General features: G+C 56.7%; 1 protein-coding gene across 4 annotated transcripts in view; it reads left to right on the top strand.

Annotated features, from left to right (window-relative positions):
• The window catches only part of RXRA (retinoid X receptor alpha), a 117,558-nt gene that overhangs the window by 46,053 nt on the left and 50,230 nt on the right, over positions 1 to 21,275 (top strand). Inside the window, exon 1 of one of the 4 annotated variants that reach the window (XM_052814697.1) lies at positions 917 to 938. The exons of 1 other annotated variant lie outside the window; for it this stretch is intronic. In XM_052814697.1, the coding sequence (XP_052670657.1) occupies positions 935 to 938 (4 nt within the window). In that variant the 5' untranslated portion in view covers positions 917 to 934. Of the gene's footprint in view, positions 1 to 916; positions 939 to 3,742; positions 3,763 to 3,797; positions 3,819 to 21,275 lie in introns of those variants that run through there. 2 more of the 4 variants (XM_052814700.1, XM_052814699.1) reach the window with 2 other exon arrangements.

The raw sequence follows: 21,275 nt of genomic DNA, 5'->3' as shown, positions 1-21,275 counted from the left end.
CCCCCCAGGCTTTGCGCGAGGGGCTGCGTCCCCTGGCTGTCCCCCTCATCTCCTGTGCAGCTCTGGAGTCCGGGACCTGGGATTGCATTTCCAAAGCCAAGGAGTCCAACGTGCTGGTGCCTTGTAGACACTTCTTTAAGCCCGTGAGCTGAAGGAAAATGCTCCAGTGCTGGGAGTCTTTCCCTGCAAGGAGCTTTGCTCAGGGGATGCAGAGGACACCAAGAATCTCTGGGTTTGGCACGAAGGAGCAGATGTTGCCCAGAAAGTCTTTATTCCACACCTGTGGTAGCAGGGCTGGGGAGGGTCTGTCCTGCAGGACTGGTCCTTGGCTTTGGACTTCGCATTCCCCTCTATCTGTCAATGACTTCACAGAGAGAAAAAGCCTGAGGAAGGCTCCCTCCCGGCACCGCTTTTTCATGCTTCACCCCCTGCGTCTGCTTGCTCTGAGATGTCTCTTAACCAGGGTGTTCCTGCTGAGGTTAGTGGGAAGATTTGAGAAGTTATTTGAACGCCAGGCTCAAAGGAGGCGGCAGAAATGCTCTGGGAGCTGTTACCAGCTGACATCTGGGCGCTCAGCAGAGCTATGGTGTCAGTGCAGCTGAAAGCAGAGGAGGTGGGAAGCCCTAGACACCTGCATAATAAATATTTATTTGGAAGTGACAATACTCCTCTGGAGAAAGCGGAGTTAGCAGAAGGAAGATTGCGAGGGAGTGACAGGGTGTGCTTTTTTTGAGGGTTTACCGTGGGGATGTTGAAACAAGCAGCTGATGAACTGAAGGATGTTGAAATCCACATTCATTTCCCGACGCAGGGTGACGTCAGGGGACGCAGGCAAACGTCCCCCCCCCTTGGCAAGCGAGTGCCCGGCACGAGGCACCCTTGTCCTGCGGGGACTGCGGTAATTCGGCTGGGGGCCGGGGGTCGGTCCCCTCTCATGGGTAAGATGGGACAGGAGGGGTTAGGAGCCGGGGAGGATGCAGCAACCCTGCGGTCGGGGATAAAAACGATGATAAAAAGGCTAAAGTTCAATTGTTCTCTTAAAAAGAAGAAGCAAAGGGAGGGGAGGGGAGCCAGCCTGGGATGGGAGGGTGATGGGTGCTGTCACCTCGCCGTGTCTCAGGGTGCTGGTGGATGATTTCATGGTGCTTGGAGCAGGGACAGGGTGGATGCCCCAGGCACTAACCCCCTGCAAAGCTGGCCCGCTCCTGGGAAAATGGGAAAAGCTGCTTTGTTTTCTCCCCTGGACCCTGTGTGTGTGATCTGGGAAGGGGAAACTTTCTGTATTGGCACTTTGGGGACTTTTGGGGACTTTATAGAAGATTGACATCCAGCGGGGTTTGTCTGGGCATCGGGGCTGCTGTGTGCTGCAGGCAGCTGGGACCAGTCTGCTAAACCCTCCCTGCTCCACGGTGGGCTCGGCTCACCCTTGGTCAGCCCCAATGCTCGGCTCTTCCACAGCTCTCTCCTTCCTCATAGCGAGCCGACATCTAACTGCAATACCCATCTCTGTGATTAAAGCCCACGAAAGACGAGGCACGGCGTGGATTGCTGCCGGGCTGCGGGAAGCGCTGCTTTTCTCCCGGAGTGGGCTGGGGGCTGGTGGCCGCGGCATCCATCCCTGTCCTGAAGCTTCTGCTGCCGCTTCTGCTGGGCCCTGTATTGTAAACGTGCCCGCGGTACCTCTGTCTGCAAAGGGCGAGGGGATGAGCCGAGCAGCTCTGTGCCGGTGACTCAGTATCTTCTGGCTTTGGAGGAAGCAGTTGCTGGAGATGCTGACGTGCGTGGGCAGCAGGGCGATGCTTGGCTCTGCCTTGCCAGGCCACATCCTGCAGCGGCTCAGCCCCACGCCATGCTGGAGCAGAAACCCGGGATACGGTAGGGTGTGGGAATCAAACCCGCTCGGATCCTTCCAGCAGCCGGTCTGCGTGGCACATCGGGACCGCTGGGGCTGGCGTGCTGCTCCTGAGCAGCTCGGGCTTGGGGTGGACGCAAGCAGCGAGAGTTTTTGGTTTTGCTCGTGCGGGGAGGTTTTTAGCAGAGGATGAGGAAGGCAGGGCTGTGCCGGGGAAGGGAGCTGTTTCCAGGGCAGCTTGCCTGGCCGTCCTCGCCTTCTCTGTGCCCCCGGGGAGGTCTGTCGCTTGGCTCTCCATCGTGTGTCGGTTGTCTCTCTCTCCGGACTTCAAATCCAGGCGGAAGGGTGATGCTGTGAGATGATTTTCTTACTGGGAGACCTTCCCCTGGGGCTGGTAGCCCTCGCTTAGCAGATAGCTACTCTGCAGGCACTGGCCTTTTTGAGATGAAGGCTTGACACGAGCCCTCCCGGCTGCTCCTGGCTCTGGGGGTCCTTATGCCCCATGCTGCCCTGGAGGGAGAAACCCCCTCTGCCCCGCTGCCGCTCGCTCATCTTCACAGCGGCTGCACGTGGAAATGGGTTCGGCAAAATCAAACCTCAGGAAACGCCCGGCCCCGGCGGCGTTGGAGGAGGTTTTACTCCCCCAGGACCAACGCGGCTCAGCCGGGGAGCGAAGCCACCGGGCCACGTGTGAGCAAGCACAGAGGGGCTGTCGTGCTGCTCCGCTGTCCCCTCTGCGCCCGTGGGGACAGGGGGTGGCGGTGGCAGAGCCGGCAGCGACGGAGCGGGAGGGAGCCCGCGACCTGGGGGATTAATAATAGAAGCGCTGGCATCCGTTTTAGATTAGCGAGAGAAAGCTCAGTACCCATCTCGCCCAGCATGTAACTTTAATGCCGAGATAATGAGCAATGATATTTATTTGTAAAAGATCTGGAGATATCGCTGCCCAGGGAGCAGCCAGGAGCTGTCAGAGCCCTCTCCGTCCCCGCGGCGGCTGCTCCGAGCTGTAACCCAAGCAGTCTCCTCTGACCGGCTCACTTTTCACGCTCCAGCTCCGTTAGCCAAGCAGGGCACGTGGTCCGACTTGGAGCCCTGGCTAAGATTTGCTGAAGCTGCTCGTGATTTGGGCCGTCGCGGCGAGGAGACGTCTGTCTTTGCAGGCTGGGCTAGAAGCGTCCCCTGGCCCCTGCAGGTCAAGCTGCCGGGATGGGGTTTAAACCCAACTCGGAGCCTTCCCCGCTGCTGTCCCCCCGTGCCCCCCCCAGCCGTCCTAGCGTCACGGCTGGAGCATCGGGGTGTTTGTCGCCTGGGGAGGGCTGGCAGGAAGGATGTGGGGTGCAGGGAGGAGGTGGCACGGCACGATCGGAGCTGGCGAGGGGAGGGCGGTACGGAAAGCCTGCGAACGGGGGCTGCCCTCAGCCGAGCCGCTGCGCCGGCTGAGATTTTGGGGCCGTTTCAGGGAGTTTGGGAGCAGACAGCTTTTCCTGGTGGCAAGGGCTTGCCTCCTCCCGGCTGGGTCCAGGAGGGCATTTGCGGCAGTGATGGTCCCTGGTCTGGGGAACCAGCTGGGTCTCATGAGCATCTCGGCTCCTTCAGGTGCCGCGGTTTGGGGACAGGGCTGCTCCCGCTCCCCCTTTTCCCTGCCTGGGTTTGTCCGAGGGGGCCGAAGGATGCCCGCGGCGCCGTGCCCAGCCTTGCGTTGTGTAACTGAACAGGAGGCAGGCTTAGGCTGTATTTGGCAGGTGGGTGTCCCTTCCTTATTAAGCCATCCCCTGGGTAATTACTGGGTTAAGGCCTGATGAGATAATGCTTCATTATTTTTGTGCTATTGGGGGATTAGGAGCAGTGGGATTTCTCAAAGGCTTTATCTCTGCTAAGGTCCTTGGGCTGCGAGGCACGTTTGCAGGCGGGTAAGAGGACCTGGGCTCTGCCGGCCCCCCCCGGCACCGCTTGCCTTCCCGTAGGGGTACGTGCCGGAGGCTGGGGGTGGTGGGTTTGGGTGCAGCGGCATGGGGGGCTGCTCGTGCCCACCCCCGGCAGAGCCTGGGGGGGCTGTGCCGTGAGGGATCTCCTTTTAACGCTACTGCAGCCCCATTCATCACCGCGCTCCCGCGGCGGGCTGCGCGCCAGCGGGAGGGAGGAGGTGACACTTACAAATAAACAGGGAGGTGGGTGGCGTGTGCCGAGGCAGGGAGCGGAGGGTGTCCCGGGGTAGGGGGGGGGCTTCTCCCGTGATTTATGGCCAAGGCGACGCGGAGCTATCAGCGTGGCCTTTGGAAGCTGTTTGCTAACAGTGTCGTCTCCTGGCTGTTACGCCGGCGTGGGCTGCTCGCGAGGGTTGCGAGGGAAAACATCGCTCGTGCGTCGTTGCTGTGACATGACCGGCTCCCAGGCTGCTGGTGCCCTTCCCGGGAGCCTGGGCAGGGACAGCCTCGGGGTGCTGATGGGACCAGTGTTCAGTCCTCTTTGAGAGTCCCAGAGATGCTCTTTGGAAGGAGTTTGGGTCGCTGGAAGAAGGAATCGAGTAAAATGTGCTTAATGAAACAGGCCTGGCTTGGCGGGGGCTCCCCTCCTCCCTGCCATCCCGGCAGAGCCAGCCCTCGAGCCGGAGGGATGGAGCTGGCACCGGAGCGGGGAAGCAGGCAGGCTGGATGCGGGCCAGGCTGCGCACTTGATCCAAACACAGCTGGAGCTGATCTGATGAAGTGAGAGGTTAAGAAGAGAGCATCTGTTATCTAAAGGGGACACACAGTGGGAAACTGTAAGCTCTTTATTCCCCCCACCCCACCCCCTCTGTTCAGTGCATCATCCCTGACTTTATTTCTTTGATTTATTAAGGAAGCCTGCGCTTCCGGGGCTGTAATTAAGTGCCACTGTGTGAGCTTTTGATAGTGAGTGAATGATATAATGGCTTGCACATTCGCCGTCTGCTCAAGTGCTTTAGGATCTAGATAACACGAGGAGGGATTTCTTCTGCCCACCAGGGAACTGCAGCGGTGCCGGGGCCGAGTCACGGCGGGGTTTAGCCGAGCCCGAGGAAGCGGGGAAGGATGCGGGAGCCACTTAGCACTGCAGGGGAAGCACGGTTCAGGAGGGTATCCGTGACCCAGGCTACAGTTCAGCTGAGAACGGAGTTCACATCCTCTTGCAAAAGACCATCCCAGCGTCTTTACAGGCTGCTGGAGACTAAATCGGGTGCCGACCCTCCCAGAAGTCCTTGTTCCATCCCAGCCTGGCGTGATGCTGGAGGTGGAGAGGGGACCACGGCCCCGCAGCCAAGGCTCCCGGCTGTACCGTGGTGCCATCCCTCCCCCGGGGTGTTTTTAGGGTAGAGAGGGCTCGAGCATCCGTAGCCTCGAAGAACGGTCGGCGTCAGCAGCCGGCGGCATCCTGCCTGATGCGCAGGTTTCCCTCCGCTGCCGGCGGAGTTTGCTGGCAAGGTGTTGGTGCGGAGCCAGGGGCTGGGAGCGCTGGCCGGCAGCATCTCCCGCTGCCTCCGCCAGCCGCTGGAAAGGGGCCAGCGCTCGCAGCGGCGCGCAGCTGGAGGTGCCACGAGGATTTCGCTGGAGCTGTGTCACCCCGTGCACCCTCCCGCGATTCCTCGCACGACACCTCCGCCCCTGCGAGGTGTTGCCCTGTATCTTCCCCGCACGGGCAAAGGCTCCCAGGCAGAGGTGGCATTTCTGAGGCAGACAGGCAGGCTGGTATTGTAACGCCAAGGGAAAGGTGTTCCGCTCTAAACCAGGAGCCTCGGGCAAGGGGTCCGGTTTGCATTCCCACTGGGCACCTCCATGTGCCACGCTCCGGGCTGCCCGGCACTGGGGTTTCTGATCCTGCTGGCAGCCCTGTCCCTGTCCCTCTCGGTGTCCCAGGCCACGCTGGGACCTGGCGGTCACTGGCTTTCCCCCAGGACTCAGTTCTGCCCTCTCTTCCCAGGACGGTGCTGAGCATCCCTCTGTGCCCCAGCAGCGCTGCTCCGACACCCCATCCACCCACGCCTGGTTTTTAGGCAGAAGTAAATTTCCTTCTACTGTAAGGACCATTTTTGATACTTAAACAAGATTATTTTAGTGGGTTGGCCGGTCGCCACAGGAGGAGCGAGCTCAGGGTCCGGAGCAGAGTTTCGGCTGTGTGCACGTACGCTCTTTTGCTGCCGGCTGGGGGGGCGGCAGGAGGAGGAGGAGGAGGAAGGGGTAAAAAACCCCGACCCTACATGTAAATAAACTTAAAAATAAAAAGTGACAGAGATTATTTGCTGCTTAATGAACTAAGATGTCCAACCTCCCACCGAGCAGCAACATTGTTTATAAACTACAGAAAGGGCTTTATTTTAATGGGCAGTAAATCTCATTCATCCCCAGCCCTGGCAGTCACGAGCGTGCGGGATGAATAGGCTGGTGCCGAACGCAGCCTCCTCGCTCCTGCGCTCCCTCCGGCCAGCTTCTCCACTGGGTATTCTCTTCCCCCCTTGCCCACATTTGCTTTTTTTCTCCCTTCCTCCTCTCCTTCCTAATCCCATCCGCCATGCCGATAACGGGGTTATCTGGCCAGGAAGAAAGGAGGAATCTGTCCCTGTGTCTCGACATGTCACATCCGCTCGGTTTTGTTTATTCACTTGAAAAATGCCACCCCCCTGCATTCTGTCTCTGGGTGGCAGCTGGAGAGTGGCCTGAGATAATCACAGCCTTATTTTTTATTTATTCCTCTTAAATAAAGCCTCCTGTAGCCTGCAGGCAGATTTTGTCCGCTTGCCCCCATCCTGCTCCTGTTCTCCTTACTCTGCAAACAGGGCGTGAGAGTGATGGTAATGGGAGCAGAACCCCGGTGCTACAGGCAGATCCCCCTGAGCATCCCTCTCGCAGGGGACACGGTGGCTCCGATGCGGGGATGGTCTCTCCGAGCCTGGCAGAGGGGCAGGCAGGACCAGCAGTCGAGCAATTGCAGGCGCAAAATACCTATCGATATTCTGTCTCGGGCAGAGAATCACGGAAAAGAAATATATGGTCTGAGCATCCGTGGAGACGAGAGCATCCGAGCTGGGGGGCGAGATGCTTAGGAGAGGTTTCGCTGCTTTGGGTTGAAAGGGATGGTGTCAGGTTGTTCTGAGCTAAAAACAGGTTTGGGAGCTGGTGAAGCCTTGCGTGATACACGGCTGATAGTGGACAAGCACGTTGCTGAGATTTGAGCTGGTGGCTCTCGAGCTGCTGGGAAGTGTTGGGAGCTGGTACCCGCCATAGGAGAGGGACCGCGGTAGGTCAGGTGGGAATTTCGGATATGCCTGAGTTTCCCCTGGAACAAATGAGGCACCTCGAAAACTTCTGACCATAACTCACAGGATGACGTACTCCTAAAGCAAGAAAGAAAAGTAGTAAGTTATCTATTTCTGTTTGAGTTTAATATCCATAATCTGCCATTAATCAAACTAGGACTATAAGATCCTTACTTAGGCCTAATCAGTGCATAATGGATTATCTACAGGAACTAATAAAAGGTAATTATCTATGCTTTGCAAGTTCCAATTACTGTACTTATATGATCAATTAATTCTTGTAACAGTTTCACAGGTGCAATTTGTGTGACAACATTACGCTGACTCCAGGCAGGGGCTCAGCGCCCGCCTGGCAGCGCGGCTGCCGGCGGCACGGATGCCGGCAGGGATGCGGGGGGCAGCGGGTGCCGGCGGGAAGGGTGCAGCCCTGCCAGCACAGCTGCCCCAGTACGTCCCAGGCTGTCCCAGTTGCTGCACTGGGAAAAGCCGCCTCCGTACAAGGAGCTGCCGGGCAGCAAGGGGCTGGCGTTCGCAGGCTTTCAGCCACGCACGGTGGTCCTGCCCCCCAGCAAAAACACTTCTGCCTCGTGCTGTTTCCCTCCCCGAAGCAGGAGACGGAGCGTGGGTTCAGCAGCCGCTCGGCCCCGTCCATCGCCGCGCGTTCCCAGGGACGTTGCCCCTGTCTCAGCATCACCTCGGGAACCCCGCTGCTCCCTTCCCATGCCCCAGTCCGGCCAGTACAGCAAGCAAAGCCCCGTGCAAAGGCAGCTGGCTCCAGTCATCTCCTTCTCCCGCCTGTCCTCGCGTCCCTCTCGCTGGCTTGCGGAGTCGTCGGAGGGTCTTACAAGGAGGAGGAAATATTCCAGCAATGTCTGTGCAGTTTTAGGGATGGCTTAAAATTACAATAAATTTGAGACACTTTACATGTCCACTTGGGGCCCAGCATTGTTACGGTAATTTGAAGCAGATTGAGTCAACGCTTGTGGCAAATGGCAGATCTAAGGGCTCTAGCAGGAACCCCGGGACGGAGGAGGAGAGGTGGTGGGGAATGAAGGAAAACATCAGTTCTGTGATGCCGGTTGGAGCTACGGAGCCAAATCCTCCCAGGCTGACCCTGGACACCTCTTTACAATGGTGCAGCCTTGACCCACGACTCAGCCTAGGGTTCTTCCTTCTCTTTTGGGGGATTTTTTTAATCTTCTGGAGCTCAGGGATCCAGTGTCACCTTCTGGTGTCCCCAGGACCGTGAGAGTATGTTTTGGGTGAAGCTGCTCACTTGGACCTGGGGTCCTAGAGCCGGGTCCTGCCCCTGAGGTGGCCTTACTGGGACACAGGGAACATCCAAACACAGAGTTTGGATGGTGAACCAACCCCTCCTTACACAGGCAAATCCACAGCCCTTGGGAGCCCAGGCCCAAGGGTGTTTGGGGAAAGTGTTTGACAGGTTGAATTAAGTTCTCTCAAGCTCTTCCTTGGCACGGTGAGGTTGGACAGAGGTTTGGTAACGGGAACCGCAGTCCTTGCGGGTGTCGTGCCTGCAAGGGCTGCGGGGTTGCAGCCCAGCGCTGCGTGCAAGCCGCCGGCTGGTTGGGTTGATGGAGAGGAGCAGAGCTGTGCCTCCGGAGAGGCCGGGGCACTCAGTCACCGTCCTTGCTCTTACCTGGCTTTTTCTCAGTGCAAAAAGGGGAAAGCAAAGGATAAAGAGGACTAGGGCTGCGTGGGGGAATGGCTTTCTCCTAGGAGAACCTGGGGCTTTGAAAAATGTCTCTGAGTGAGGAGCATCATGCTCCTGCACAGACCAGGAAGGACCACTTGGAACAGTTTGGTTTGGTTTCAGCCTTTGCGGAGGGTTTTGTGTCACTGCAAAGGAGCAGAAACAAGAATTCGTTTCAATACAAAACTTGTTTTTTTAAAAAAACTGTCAACATGGGATCTTTTGAGAATTTCCATTGTTATTTTCCCCCTTCCCCCCAAACATGAAATTAATTCATCTGTTTAAATCCTTTTTCTGGGAACAGTCTCGGTTTCGTTGACATTTTTGGTTAACAAGGGAAAAAGCAAACCCACAAAAAAAAAAAAAAGAAAAAAAAGAAAAAACAACCACCCCGAGCCTTTCTGCTTAAAAAAGAAACTCCCTTCCCAGCTCTCCCAGTGACCATGATACAACCACTGCTTTGTTCCCAGCACGGTTGATGTTGTTCCCAGCTTGCTCTGAGCTTCTCCGCCAGCCCGAGACTGTCCTGGATGGGGCCGGAGGGGAAGGAGCTCTTTTCTCCTCTCTGCTCTTGCCTGAGCTCTGGGACACGGTGGCATCGGCGGTGCAAGAGGGGTGTTTGCTGGAGGAGGGCATCTCGGTGAGGCTGCTCTGCGGGGTGGCCACAGCTGCCTGGCTTCGTGCGAGCGCTTCATTTCGGTGGGTTTGGGCATGCCTGCAGCTTTGCCGAGTCAAGGGACGGGGAGGTGGAGGCGGGCAGGAGAGGTTTCACGTCTCCATCACCTGCAGGGGAAACCGAGGCACGCAGGCAACTGAAATATCAGACCTGAAGGCACAAAACGATGCTAAGGACAGGAACCAGCTCAAAGCGCAGCCCAGATGCCCCGGCGCAGCCCCCTCGTCTCCCCATCGCTGCGTGCCAGCCCCCCCCCCCCCCGGCAGGACCATCCTCAGTCCTGTGCTGTCCTTCTCTGCTGATCCCCAGCGGCGTGCGCTTCCCCGCGCCCGACAGCCGCCGCTCGGCTCCTGGCCTCGTCCACCGCTTCCTTCGGTTTTGTTTTCCGAGTCTTGGCCACCGCACCCGGCGCCGCCAGCGCACCGCGGGGAGGATGCTCTCTTCGTGCTGCCGAGAGGTGCTGCCACACGCAGCCCTCGCAGTGCCTGACCACAGCACCCAGCTGCTTCCAGAGCTGGTTTTTTCTTCTTCTTTTCTTCCTTTTGTTTGTTTCTCTTTTTTTTTTTTTTTTCCATTTCCCAAGCAAGCCACCACAGGCTCCTTCAAACATTCCCCCAAAGATAATTCTCCCACTTGTCTGCAACGTGTTTGCAATGCTGAAACTCCCGTTGCGCCATCCCGACCTTCTGCGCCTGCTTTCTTTTCTTGGCTCAGCTTCTGGATTGCAGGGACCAAGTCTGGGCACGCCAGTTCCTATTCAATACATTTTTATACCTCTGGTTCCACCTTTCCCCTGACAACCCGGGGCCGGATCCCGGAGGCCGTGCAGACGTGACTCACTACCCCGTGGATGTGCCGGCACGGCGCACGGCTGCGAGGTTTGCCGGATAACGGTGGGTTTCGGAGCTCGACACCCACCCTCTGGCTGCCTCCAGCTGATTGACACCTTTTTGGGACAACTTATCTCGTACTAAACTCCCAAATCAGCTTGACGGCAGGGTAGCAGGGTCAGGTGGGCGATGCTGGCCGGGGGGCTTAGGTTCCCGGCGTGGGTGCTGGACTCACCCATGGGTCCCTGGGTGCAGGAGGGCAGGGATGCCATGCCCCAGCCTGGCTGTCTGACCTATGGAGCTATAGGCCCCCCAAATTCAGTGCTGGGTAGACGGTTGCAGTGAGTAGAGTTGGGTGCATTCATGTCATCAGACAGTGGTCAGCGTTAATGAATCTACTTCAGATTGCACTAATCGTAGGTCTTGTTCGGTAAAAAGCCCAATCGGCCCTATTTGATGGGGTTTGCAAAGTGTGGTCTCGTGGGCTTGATGGAAAGCTGCTGGCTGCAGCAGGCGTAGAATAAGACCAGTACAGAGCACGTTTAAAAATGCCACCCCTGGTGACGTAGAATCGCTGCTAAATAGCTGCTTGGCAGCGGGAAAAGACCAATAACTGTTTGTCCGGATTATGAAGCGTGTGGTTTGGCAAAGCCTGGCTTAGCAAGAGTCGAATGCAGATAGACACGTTACGCACCATCTTTGCATTTGTTTGCTTGCTTTGTTTTAATTTGAAACTCAAGCCTCTTCCCTGTGGTTAGATCCTCCCAGCTAAGCAAGTTTTAGCAGAGAGAAGTTGCTTAAGGAAGAGAAAGGATGCTGGACGCGGTGTGAAGTGAGAGCAACCGCTGTTACCGCAAACGCTTCCCAACCTCTGTTAACAAAACCATCGTCGCTCCTTGCTCACTTCTCTCCATTCAGCCCCTTTTCCAGTGCAGTTATTTTCTAAGCCAGCATTGCAAGTTTTATTACTACTGCTTAGTATTTAAATGGTGTCAGAGGTGTACACAGTGCTTTACGAACACAGAGGAAGAAAAGGTCCTTAGAGGAGTTTTTTTATAATTTAGATGGTTGTAGTATAAGTAATTAAGGCTGAGAGGGGGCAGGCAACACTGCAGACCAGTGTCAGAGCAGCAAGGCAAAAGGACTGGCTTTGAGCGAGGTCCTCGTGCGATCTTTTGACTGGGACTAGGGATGCTGATCTTTAGCAAGGTGAATGATAGGAGAGGCATTGGCTCTGCCACACCAGGTTAAGCCATTGCTCCCTCAGCTACACCTCTTCTGACAATGGCGAGATCGCAGGGCTTCAAAAAGGAAAGGGAAAAAAAATCAAGGACTTGTGCCACCCGGTAATGCAGTGACCCAATTGTGCACTGCCGTGTAAGGGGAGAGAAATTCCTTCCTGACCCTTGTACTCATCAGCCCATGCCCTGAAGCATTAGATTTGATTTTCTTTATCTGGCTTTCCATAATTGCAGATGTCGTGTTTGGTACTCCCCGTATCCCACCCCTCAGAAACAGCATCTGCTGCATTTAACTCAATGGACCTTCTCCTCTGGGAGTTCGACCCTGACTCTTCTCTGGGAAATGCCTGGAAGGAGGGAAGGAGACCTGGTCCCGTCAACCTCCCCAGCACTTGGGGGTTTTCCCCTGGTACATGGTGGTTGCTGGTTGCTCAGCTGGGGAGGGCAAGTGTTCCTCCACGTCGTGGCACGTTCTCCCCATTGCCATGGACGGGCTTTATTCCAACCTGCCTAAAATATTTGGAGTTTAATTTGTATGTAGATATTTGTGAGAGTCACTTAGGAGTTACTGTTGCTCCCTCTGTTTGCTGGACCCCAAGGAGCGGAGTGTGCCAAGGCCAGGACTAAGTCCTGCTGCTGGTTTTTCTTTTGACGAGAAGACACTTGAGGATGCATGAGCAGCTCAAGGCTTGGAGGGGAACCCATGGTATGTGAGCAGGAGGTGCTCCTCATGCCCTGTTGAGGATAACCTCTCCACGGGCATGACTGGGGCTGCCCGGGCAGCAAATGCAGGCATGGCTTGAACGGGCTTTGCTGCCCGCCGTGGAGTCAGGGACCAGAGGCTTGCTTGGAGATGCAGCCATCGGGTGTTTCATCGCCTTAGCACTGGTTTCTCCAGGGCTTTGCTGGCCCTGAAGAAGGGCAGAGCGTGCTGGCCAGGAGGGATGGTTCGGCCGGGAGGGTCTGTGTGACCCCCCCCAGGGTGGTGGATGGACACACGGCTGGCTTGGTTTGCCGACCCCGAAGGTGCGTGTCGGAGGCTGGAAGCTCGCCAGCGTTGGCAGGCCAACCTGCCCTCCTCTTAGATCTGCACGCTTGGCAGGCTGCGTCGGGTGCAGGTCACCTCCAAAACAGGGCAGGAGACGGTTTGTTTTGGCATAAGACTAATGGGTGGAAAGTCCATTTTTTCCCCGAGCAATCTACTGCCAGCAGCGAGCATCGCTCAGCTCCGTCTCCGCTACCGGAGCATCTGCCTTTCTGCTGCAGCCTCTTTGGGTTGAGAAAGGAACGGGAGGGTGCTGCAAAACCCAGCGCAGCCCCAATCAACCCGTATTGAGCTTCTTGGCTCAGTCCTGCCTGCTCCCCGGCCGAACACGCCGGGGGGTTTCTGTCTGCGAACAGGGAGCAAGTCAGCAGAGCCCGTCCTGAAAGAGTTAAAGGCTCTCGCCCCTTCCAGCCTGGGGAAGTGGAATTAGTCACGGCCTTCAGTAGAAGTGCTGGCCAGGTTATAAAAATGACAAATGAGCACAAATCAATAATGAAGTTAGTGTTTTCTGGGAATGCCAGACACGAACAGAAAAGTACATCAACACGGGTGGTGGGTGCCGTGATGTACAGGATGAGCTGCCCCACGCACGCATCCCTTCCACGGGCCCGTGCGAGGTGGCACCGTCCCTTTTTCCTCCCCATCACGTTTGACTTTCCCCTGGCACCATTGCTGCCGCGGGAAGCCGGGATGGCTCCGCACGCCGGCGCTTCCCGGGGATTTTCGGCGCCTTTTGGAGCAGAGCTTGCGCGATGCCGGCTGCCGCTGGATGCTCGTTCAGCGTGAGGCACCGAGGAGGCGGCTCCGGGATATCGGAGATCGGGGATTGCAAATGGTGCCCTGGGGATGTTGAGTGTCTGATTAATCTTCAGGACACAGGGTAGCGTTGCCACAGCACCGAGGTAGCATTGGAGGCCATGTTTCCTTTTCCAAAGTGACTTGGGCATGTCTGGAAAGGAAACGGCCTTCTAATTAGATGGCTTGAAAATCTTTACCGCCGCTCGTTACAAATACATTAATCAGCCCATATTGAAAGAACTGCACTGCAAAAAGGACATTATTCTTATTATTTATTGTTTAGACATGGATGAGTTTAATCCCTTCCTAGCCTGGGCCGTGTTCAGAAAGTGATCCAACATCCCAGTGTGGCTTCTTAGCCCCGATGTCACCTGGTTTCTGTGCAACCACAGACCTACCTGGGATGTCTCGGGGATTTTCAGCAGCGCCTTACAATGGGCAGCTTTAAAATGTATAAGGGAGGGGGGAAAAAACGGCTCAGGGATGTAAATAGGAGAGGGCTGAGACTTGGCAGGGGTGGAAGAGCTGACCCCACTGCGGTGGAGTGGGGCTGAGCCGTGCTGGGGGAGCTGGGTGAGGGCGTGCAGAAGGGGGCAATGGCTTAGGAAGAGCAGTGTCGTGTTTGCACAACTTTTCAGGGCTGGTGGCTTTCCCAGGGTATTAGCACATTTCTATAATTAATATAAACTTCCTTAATCGGCCTTCCAAATATCCAGGATTCTGGTTGACCTCTAGGCGCCTGGGCTGGGCGTCCCCGCTCTCTCCTTTGGGATGCGGTTTCTCTCGGAGGCAATGCCTGGTGCCTGGAGCTCCGTCAGCAGCCTGGCCCTGTCCCCGCACCATCCCGGCTCCCTCCCGGCCATGGACGCCGCGCAGAGCCTGAAGAGCGGGTGTGAAAATGCAGATATCGCTCCGTGGCGGTTCTTCCCTGCCTGCGGTGGTCTGGGTGATGCCCGCAGGTCGTGGGAGCGCAGGAGGACCCATTCATGCTGCGTCTCAGTGGGACCAGGGATGCGGGCAGTTTTTTCACCACCACTAGTGTTTGCTTGGCCAGCGTGCCATCTTCGCACGTACGCAGACTTCAGGTGCCATCTTCGTCTTCAGAAACCTCCTTAGATGCATCAGCCACTTTCTGTCATGGCAAGTAACCCTCCAGACCCTGAGGAGAATGAGCTTTCGGAGAGCAAGTGCAAGGGGTTAATGGAGGCTGAGGGTGATGGATACCTGGGAAGAGCTCGTCAGGGGGAATCGCGTTCCTGTGAGGAAATCAATAATCTGGGATGCTTATGCTGCTCATTTTCAAGAGGTTGTCTTCATCACCACTTTCCAACTGGAAATAGTGGGGCCAGTACGGGCAAGCTCGTTCTCCCTCCTTGCCCCTCAGTTGACCTTACCGTGTACGTAAGGTCTTACCACTCTTCAGGCCAGCTCTTTACAACCCTGAAAGATGGTGAATCCACAGCACAATCCGAAGCGGACCCAAAGCAGAAGCTCCGACTCCAAACGTCCCAAGATCTCAGCAAACTTAAAAAAACCCGCAGCAAACCAACCCCAGTCCTCCACGCTGCATCCTCGGAAGGAATGAAGCAATACTTGCGCGTGAAGGTTTCCCAGCCCCTTTTTGCCGTCAGCCAAGGTTGCCCTTTGCAGCAAAAAGGCGTGCGGTGCCCTGTTCGAATGAGATGGACCTCGGGAGGGCGATGGGTGCGATCCCCCTGCTCCCACAGGTAGCTGTCAGGCTGCCCGGGGAGCATCGCGGCGTGCTACGGCACATCCGTGCGGCACATGCCAGCAGAGCCGGGCTCTTGCCGTGACCGCGGCTCCTTCGCTGCCGGAGCTGCACCGGTGCGACGGTGCAAAGCGATCTTCCTGCCTTGGGTCCTTGCCAGCCCTGAGAGCTCTGCCCCATGTCCCCGAGCATGCGGTGGCACGGATCCAGCCCCCCCGCTAATGAGATGGCTTCAAATAAGAGTTAATCATTTGCCAGCTGAATGCTGCCGGGGTGTATCTGAATTCCTCGCTCCTATAGACACGCTGTTGTGTACTGCATTGTCGTGCTCTCGCCCAAAGCTGCTACACCAAATGTTTTGCAACAAAAACCCCAAACCACATGAAAGCAGTCGAGTTTCATATTTCATTATAACCCCAAATTCAGGTTTGCCAAGAGTTTCAGTAGTTTTATGAACCTTTCCCATAAACCTTCAGCAAAGGCTGTAGTTTAACCTGGTTTTGATGAAAACCCAGGTGCGACCGAGTTGCTTTCGAGCAACTTTTGAGGTTTGTGCAAACAAGAAATCCGAAGGCTTTCGAGAGGAAGGAAGAAAGGAACCCAAAAGCACGTCAGAGCTGGTGACAGTGTTTGCAGGGAGCCCTGCGCACATCTGGGGCCAAGCTGTAATTCCTTGGGGACCCAGCACCCGGGACTCAGGCACCCGCGTTGCTGGGCCGGCACGCTTGGTACCCGGGCTCTGCGCCGGGAGATGCTCTCGGTGGTGATTTGAACCCTTCTTGGCAGCATTGCCACCAAACCAGCTGCTACGATTTGGTAAGCGCTGGTGCTTGAGCGTTGCGGCTCCCGGGGCCGAGCCGTGGTCCTCACGGCAGCATCTCCCGGTGTCCGCCACCGCTGGGACTGCTTTGCTTTGGAGCAGCGGTGGGTGAGCCCAGACTTTGCTCTCGGCATTGCTTTAGGAATAATTCTGCGAAAGTCAGCGGCGTGCAAGAAGGCTCCCGAGCCAAAAAATAAAAGGCAGGTACGGTGCAGGGTGGGGATGGGGCTCCTTTCGATCCACACCTGGCGCACACCGAGTCCTGCCTCTGGATTATGTGTATTATTATATCCACACGCGGATTGCTTTTTCGGCAGTGCCGTCTTTCCTTTCTCCAGCAATTTCCTGAAATAACGTTAGGGAAATGTGAAAATCTTGAACTTTTGAACCTCCCCAGAGGATGGCGTGCAGGGGGGTGGCGGCAGGAGGAGGGGACGCCCGCCTTCTGCCTGCCGTTTATTTTGGCTATAGGGCCCACGGATGGGGAGGAAGGGGCTTGCCAGTCCCCTGGCCGGCCGAGGAGCTGGATCCGCGCTGCCCCTTATTAATTAATGGCTTTCTCATCAGCGGGTCATGGAGGCGAGGAAGCCAGAGGAAGTTTTCTTTTGCTCGCAGATGCCGGGGAGAAGGGGAGTGCCTGGGCTGGGTGGCGAGGGCAGGGGGTGACACGCAGGGGTGATGGATGGGGCCTCGGGTTTTTGGCTGGGCTCTGGATGCGGGCAGCTTGCGCCGATGAGGAAGAGAGAGGGGAAGGGGGATACGCTGCGCCTGGAAAGTACTTTTCCCTCTGATGAACTTCAGAAGCATATAAATCACTGCCAGGCTGCAGCTGCGAAGCATGTGACGCTGGCAAATTAATGGTCCTTCAGAAAACGCCGGCCATCGCGCTCCCCTCCTCGCCTCTTAAAGGCGCAGCCGGCGGCCGGGCCAGCTCCAGGTGTGGGAATTGGGGGGTCGGGGCTGGGCTGGGGGAACCTCGCGGGGCTGCCGGCCCCCGGGTGAGCTGGGGCTGGGTGTGCTGTGGAAGGGGAGCCGGTGCGAGGGGCTCCTGCAATGCTCTCCGTGGTGCAAAGCTCTCCGTGGTGCAGCACAAGCCGTGGTACAAAGCTCGCCGCGGTGCAAAGATCGCCATGGTGCAACACAAGCCGTGGTACAAAGCTCTCCGTGGTGCAACACAAGCCGTGGTACAAAGCTCTCCGTGGTGCAACACAAGCCGTGGTACAAAGCTCGCCGCGGTGCAAAGATCGCCATGGTGCAACACAAGCCGTGGTACAAAGCTCTCCGTGGTGCAACACAAGCCGTGGTACAAAGCTTGCCATGGTGCCAGGCTCTCCATGGTTCAAAGCTCTCTGTGGTGTAAAGCTTTCCATCGTGCAAAGCTCTCTGGCGTAAAGTTTTCCATAGCACAAAGCTCGCCGCAGCACAAAGCCCTCTGTGGTGCAACGCTCTCCGTGGTGGGCTCCTGCTCTGCTGCCCGTGGTCCCTGGACAAACAGGACACAAGGTGGTCCTGGGGATGTTATTTTTTCCAGGGTGCCCTGGGTGCAGGGTGGGTGCCTGGTGGGAGCTCCTGGTCTCTGTATAGTGCTGCCTCTGCTGCACGCTCGCCCACCTGGGCTTTTTGCACAGCAGTTAGTTACTGGGGGAGGATGGAGATACATGGGGGGGGATCCAGGGCAAGCCAAAACCTTGCAATGACTGGGGTGTTGAATTTGCAGTTGAGATGGACATCGCTCATGATGCTTGTGAGGCACAGCCATCCTGTGCAAACCTCGCAGCCAAACTGCTGCAGGGCCGGAGGGCAGTGGGAGACTCCCCAGTTCACTCAGGGCAACCTGGGCAGCCACCCCAGTCCCAGCAAGCTGCCTGCCAGTCACACCGGCTTGCTCCTCTTCCTCGCTCTCGCTCGAAAAAGCAGTGGTGGAAGGGCAGGGGAATCCAGCACTGCAACTTCTGCCCAGTGCTGCTGGTATGCAGGAGGGGGAGGGAGCCAAGCCACCAGCAGAACAGTTAAAAATTACTAAATACTTCCCTAATATAATTAGGTTTCCATGCAAGCAGTTGCCTTAATTGCCAGAGGGACGTGGGGCAGTGGGGAAGGGAGCCAGCCTGGGCTCTCCCCGTGCTGCCGCTCCGGCCGGCATTTCACAGCCCAGCGCAGCGATGCTCCGCTCGGGCTGGACCGAGCACCTCATGGGGTCAGATATCCCCAGTGAAGCCCGAGTAAGGATTTGGCCCAGGCTGAGCAAAATGTAAATAAAAGTGTTTTGCAAACACGGCGGGGCTGGAGATGAGCGCTGGCAGGGGGCTCGGCGGGACTGATGTCAGCCCCCTTGGATGGGTTTGCCGGGAGATGAGCTCGGAGGCTAACCTGGACACGCTGCAGTTTAAATTGCTGTTTATTTTCTAATTGCTGTTGGAGCAGGGGAAGTTAGGCAGGCAGGCAGGAAAAAAAAAAACCAAAAAAACCAGAGCCCACTGATTTACGTGGTAAAGGAGATAAGTGGGGATTTAAAGAGAAGGGAATATATAATTGAGACGAACGTGTAATATGAGCATGGATCCAAACAGAGAGATCGTAATCAGAAGTGTTAGGAGAAGCTGAAGTTTATTAATGAAATGTCTCATCTATTTGTCAGCTGAAGAGGAACAGCCTTTCCCCAGCAGCCGGAGGTGGAGGGGGCGGACGGGGGAATTGCGCTCGGTGTTCCCGCTGCCGTCGCAGAGATCGAGGCTGCCATCTTCCTGCCCAGGTGGATGATGCTCGGGGCCGTAAGCAAAGGCAGGGTTAGAAGAAAAAAGGAAGTACATGGTTTTTCGGAAGCAGGATGTTGTCATTTTCCTCGCTGTAATCTGCCGCAGAAGTCAGGAGCTGGCAGAGCTCTGCAGCGGGGCTGATAACCGCCCGAGGAAGGGCTCGTTGGAGCCTTCCTCAAAGCCCCATTCCTCCTCTCCGCTCTTCTGCCCGGCAATCTGCCCTCGGGTGCAGTCACTCGGAGTCTGCTCTGGGAAGACACGAGGGATACTCAGCAGCTGGGAGTAAATGTGCCTGCGGCCTCGGGAGCAGCTGTGCATCTGGCCATGGGTCTGCGCGGGGCTTTTCCACAGCTCCGACCTGCTCGTGAGGGCAAAGCGCTCCTGTCCAGCTCGATTCTCACCCGGGCACTCGCTACGTCTTCCTCGCTGCTCTCCCTGAGAGCAGGGTTTGGCTGCCTTGCAGTTTTCCCTTGTGCTCCTCATCTGATTACAGCCAGGTCGTGATGCCCGGGCATGTCTGGGAACCGGTGCTGACCCTGTGCCGGCAGCTGTGTTGGCTCTCGGAGCCGTGGTGGTCGCTTGGACAAACCCTGCTTTTGTAGACTGGAGGCTGCAGTCTGGTGCAGACACTTCTCAGCCAGCTTTGGAGGAGGTTTTGGTAGCTGTGCGGAGAGCATGGAGCTCACAGCGCACCGCGTTGGTCTCACTGGTTTTTCAGTAGCCGCGTGGCTGGGAATTCAGCTGGTTTGCTCTTGCTGTGTGGTTCGGTGGGTCTGCTACCCGGGTGATGTATGGCGGTGCGGCATGGCTCACCGAGCGCCTATTCTTGGGGTGACGCTGTGAGAGTCGCACACCAGAGCATGGTGGACAGTCGCCCTGTTTCATCCTCCACTCGCTCACTTTTAGCCCTGCCCCAGCGTTGCTGTTGGGGCATCTTCATCCGTTGGGGTTCCTCAGGCACGAGGATGATGCTGGTGGTGTCCGAGGGGTTAACCTGGGGCCATATGCAGCTCCGGCAGGGAAAAGCTCTGACTGTACATGAGGAGAACATTTTTGTAAGGGTCCTTCCCCTTCCCAGGCCCTGGCAGTTATCTGCGGGCTGACAAAACGCCCGGAACGCGGAGACCCGCTGGACATTGACCCATCTGTGCTGAGCTCAATTAGCTGAGGCTATCTGATTGGACTTGGTGCAGCCTAATTAGCTTTGGACTTGAACCAGAAACCCAAACCCAAAGGCAGCTTGCAGGCAGACCATCCTTTGCTGCAGCCTGCCGGGGGGAGGAAAGGCTTTCCTAAGCCTCTTCTCTGTCCCGGGAAGGGGGAGCAACCCACCGACCCTGCTTGCCCATCCCTCCGGCCACGTGGCTGGTGTCGAGGGGGCTTAAACCTTCCCTCCTGCCCAACGTGTGTTACTGAACCCGGGGCGGGTCACATAAGACCAGAGGCAGCTTCTTTCTCTTGAAAAATCTAGTTTCCAGAGGGAACTTGCTTTTATTGAAGGTGACCTGGCTCTGGCAGCTGCCTTCACTATCTCGTCAGGCAGCTTTCTGGGTAGGCACCCAGTTCTCAGGCTCCTTCTCCTGGACCTCCAGCTGCGGTGCACAAAGTGGGTGGTTTGTCCCTCAGGCAACCAGCTTGCTCTGGAGCGTGCTCCAGTCATTGGTGGGGTTGTGGAGAAGGAGCTGAGATGGGAAGGGATGGCTGTTTTGGGACCCCAGGTTCCTTTGCCCATCTGGGATTCCAGCTCCGTGTGCTCTGTGAGCATTAAAGCACAAAAATGCTGGTGGGAAGGGACCTCCAGGGGTCTGTTGACCAACCTACCACCAAGCATGGGCTGGGAGGTGGGCATTTCTCCAAGGAGACTTGGAAAATGGTGTTCCCATGGGCTGCCCTTGCACAGCTCCCAGCAGCAAAGCCCTCTGGGAGCTCATCCCACTTGGATGCTCATGAGACGTCTCCTGACCAGATGACACCTCCCGATGAGATGACATGTCCTGCCCAAGTCAGGCTTGCTGGGTCTCAACTGAGAGATGGGAAGACCTATGTGGCCTTGCAGTCACCTGCTGTGGTCCAGCATCCCCTAAAGAAAACTACCATAACTGGTTTTCCAGAAAACTGGTTTTCTGGAAAACCAGTTAGTGGTATTGCCTTTTGCTGGTCGTGGTGCGGCCGGTGGCAGCACAGCTTTGGGGTGTTGGGATGCCAGCTGCATGCTGGCGGTGAGCACCAGCACCAGCCACGTTGGATCAATTAAAGCCCATTATGCCAAGTGAATGACTGTAATTATCTCAAATCTGGATTAATGCGTGCGCACAGCACCGTAATATAATCCGTCTGGACGGTGGTTTGTAGGCCGTTGTTCCTGGAAGCCAGACGCAGAAGGGGATCTGCAATACCCGGCCGTATCCTCCCCCTCTCGCCTCCTGCTGCCGTCTCAGACCCCGAGGATGGAGCTCATCCCATCGGATGGATCCTGCACACGTAGTGTAGGACCTTTTAAAGTGATGTGGGCTGGTGGTTGCTCCCAACACTGACCGCAGATGGA

This window comes from Harpia harpyja, chromosome 19 (assembly GCF_026419915.1).
Source record: "Harpia harpyja isolate bHarHar1 chromosome 19, bHarHar1 primary haplotype, whole genome shotgun sequence".
NCBI lineage: Eukaryota > Metazoa > Chordata > Aves > Accipitriformes > Accipitridae > Harpia > Harpia harpyja.
This window is presented reverse-complemented; position numbering and strand designations above follow the sequence as displayed.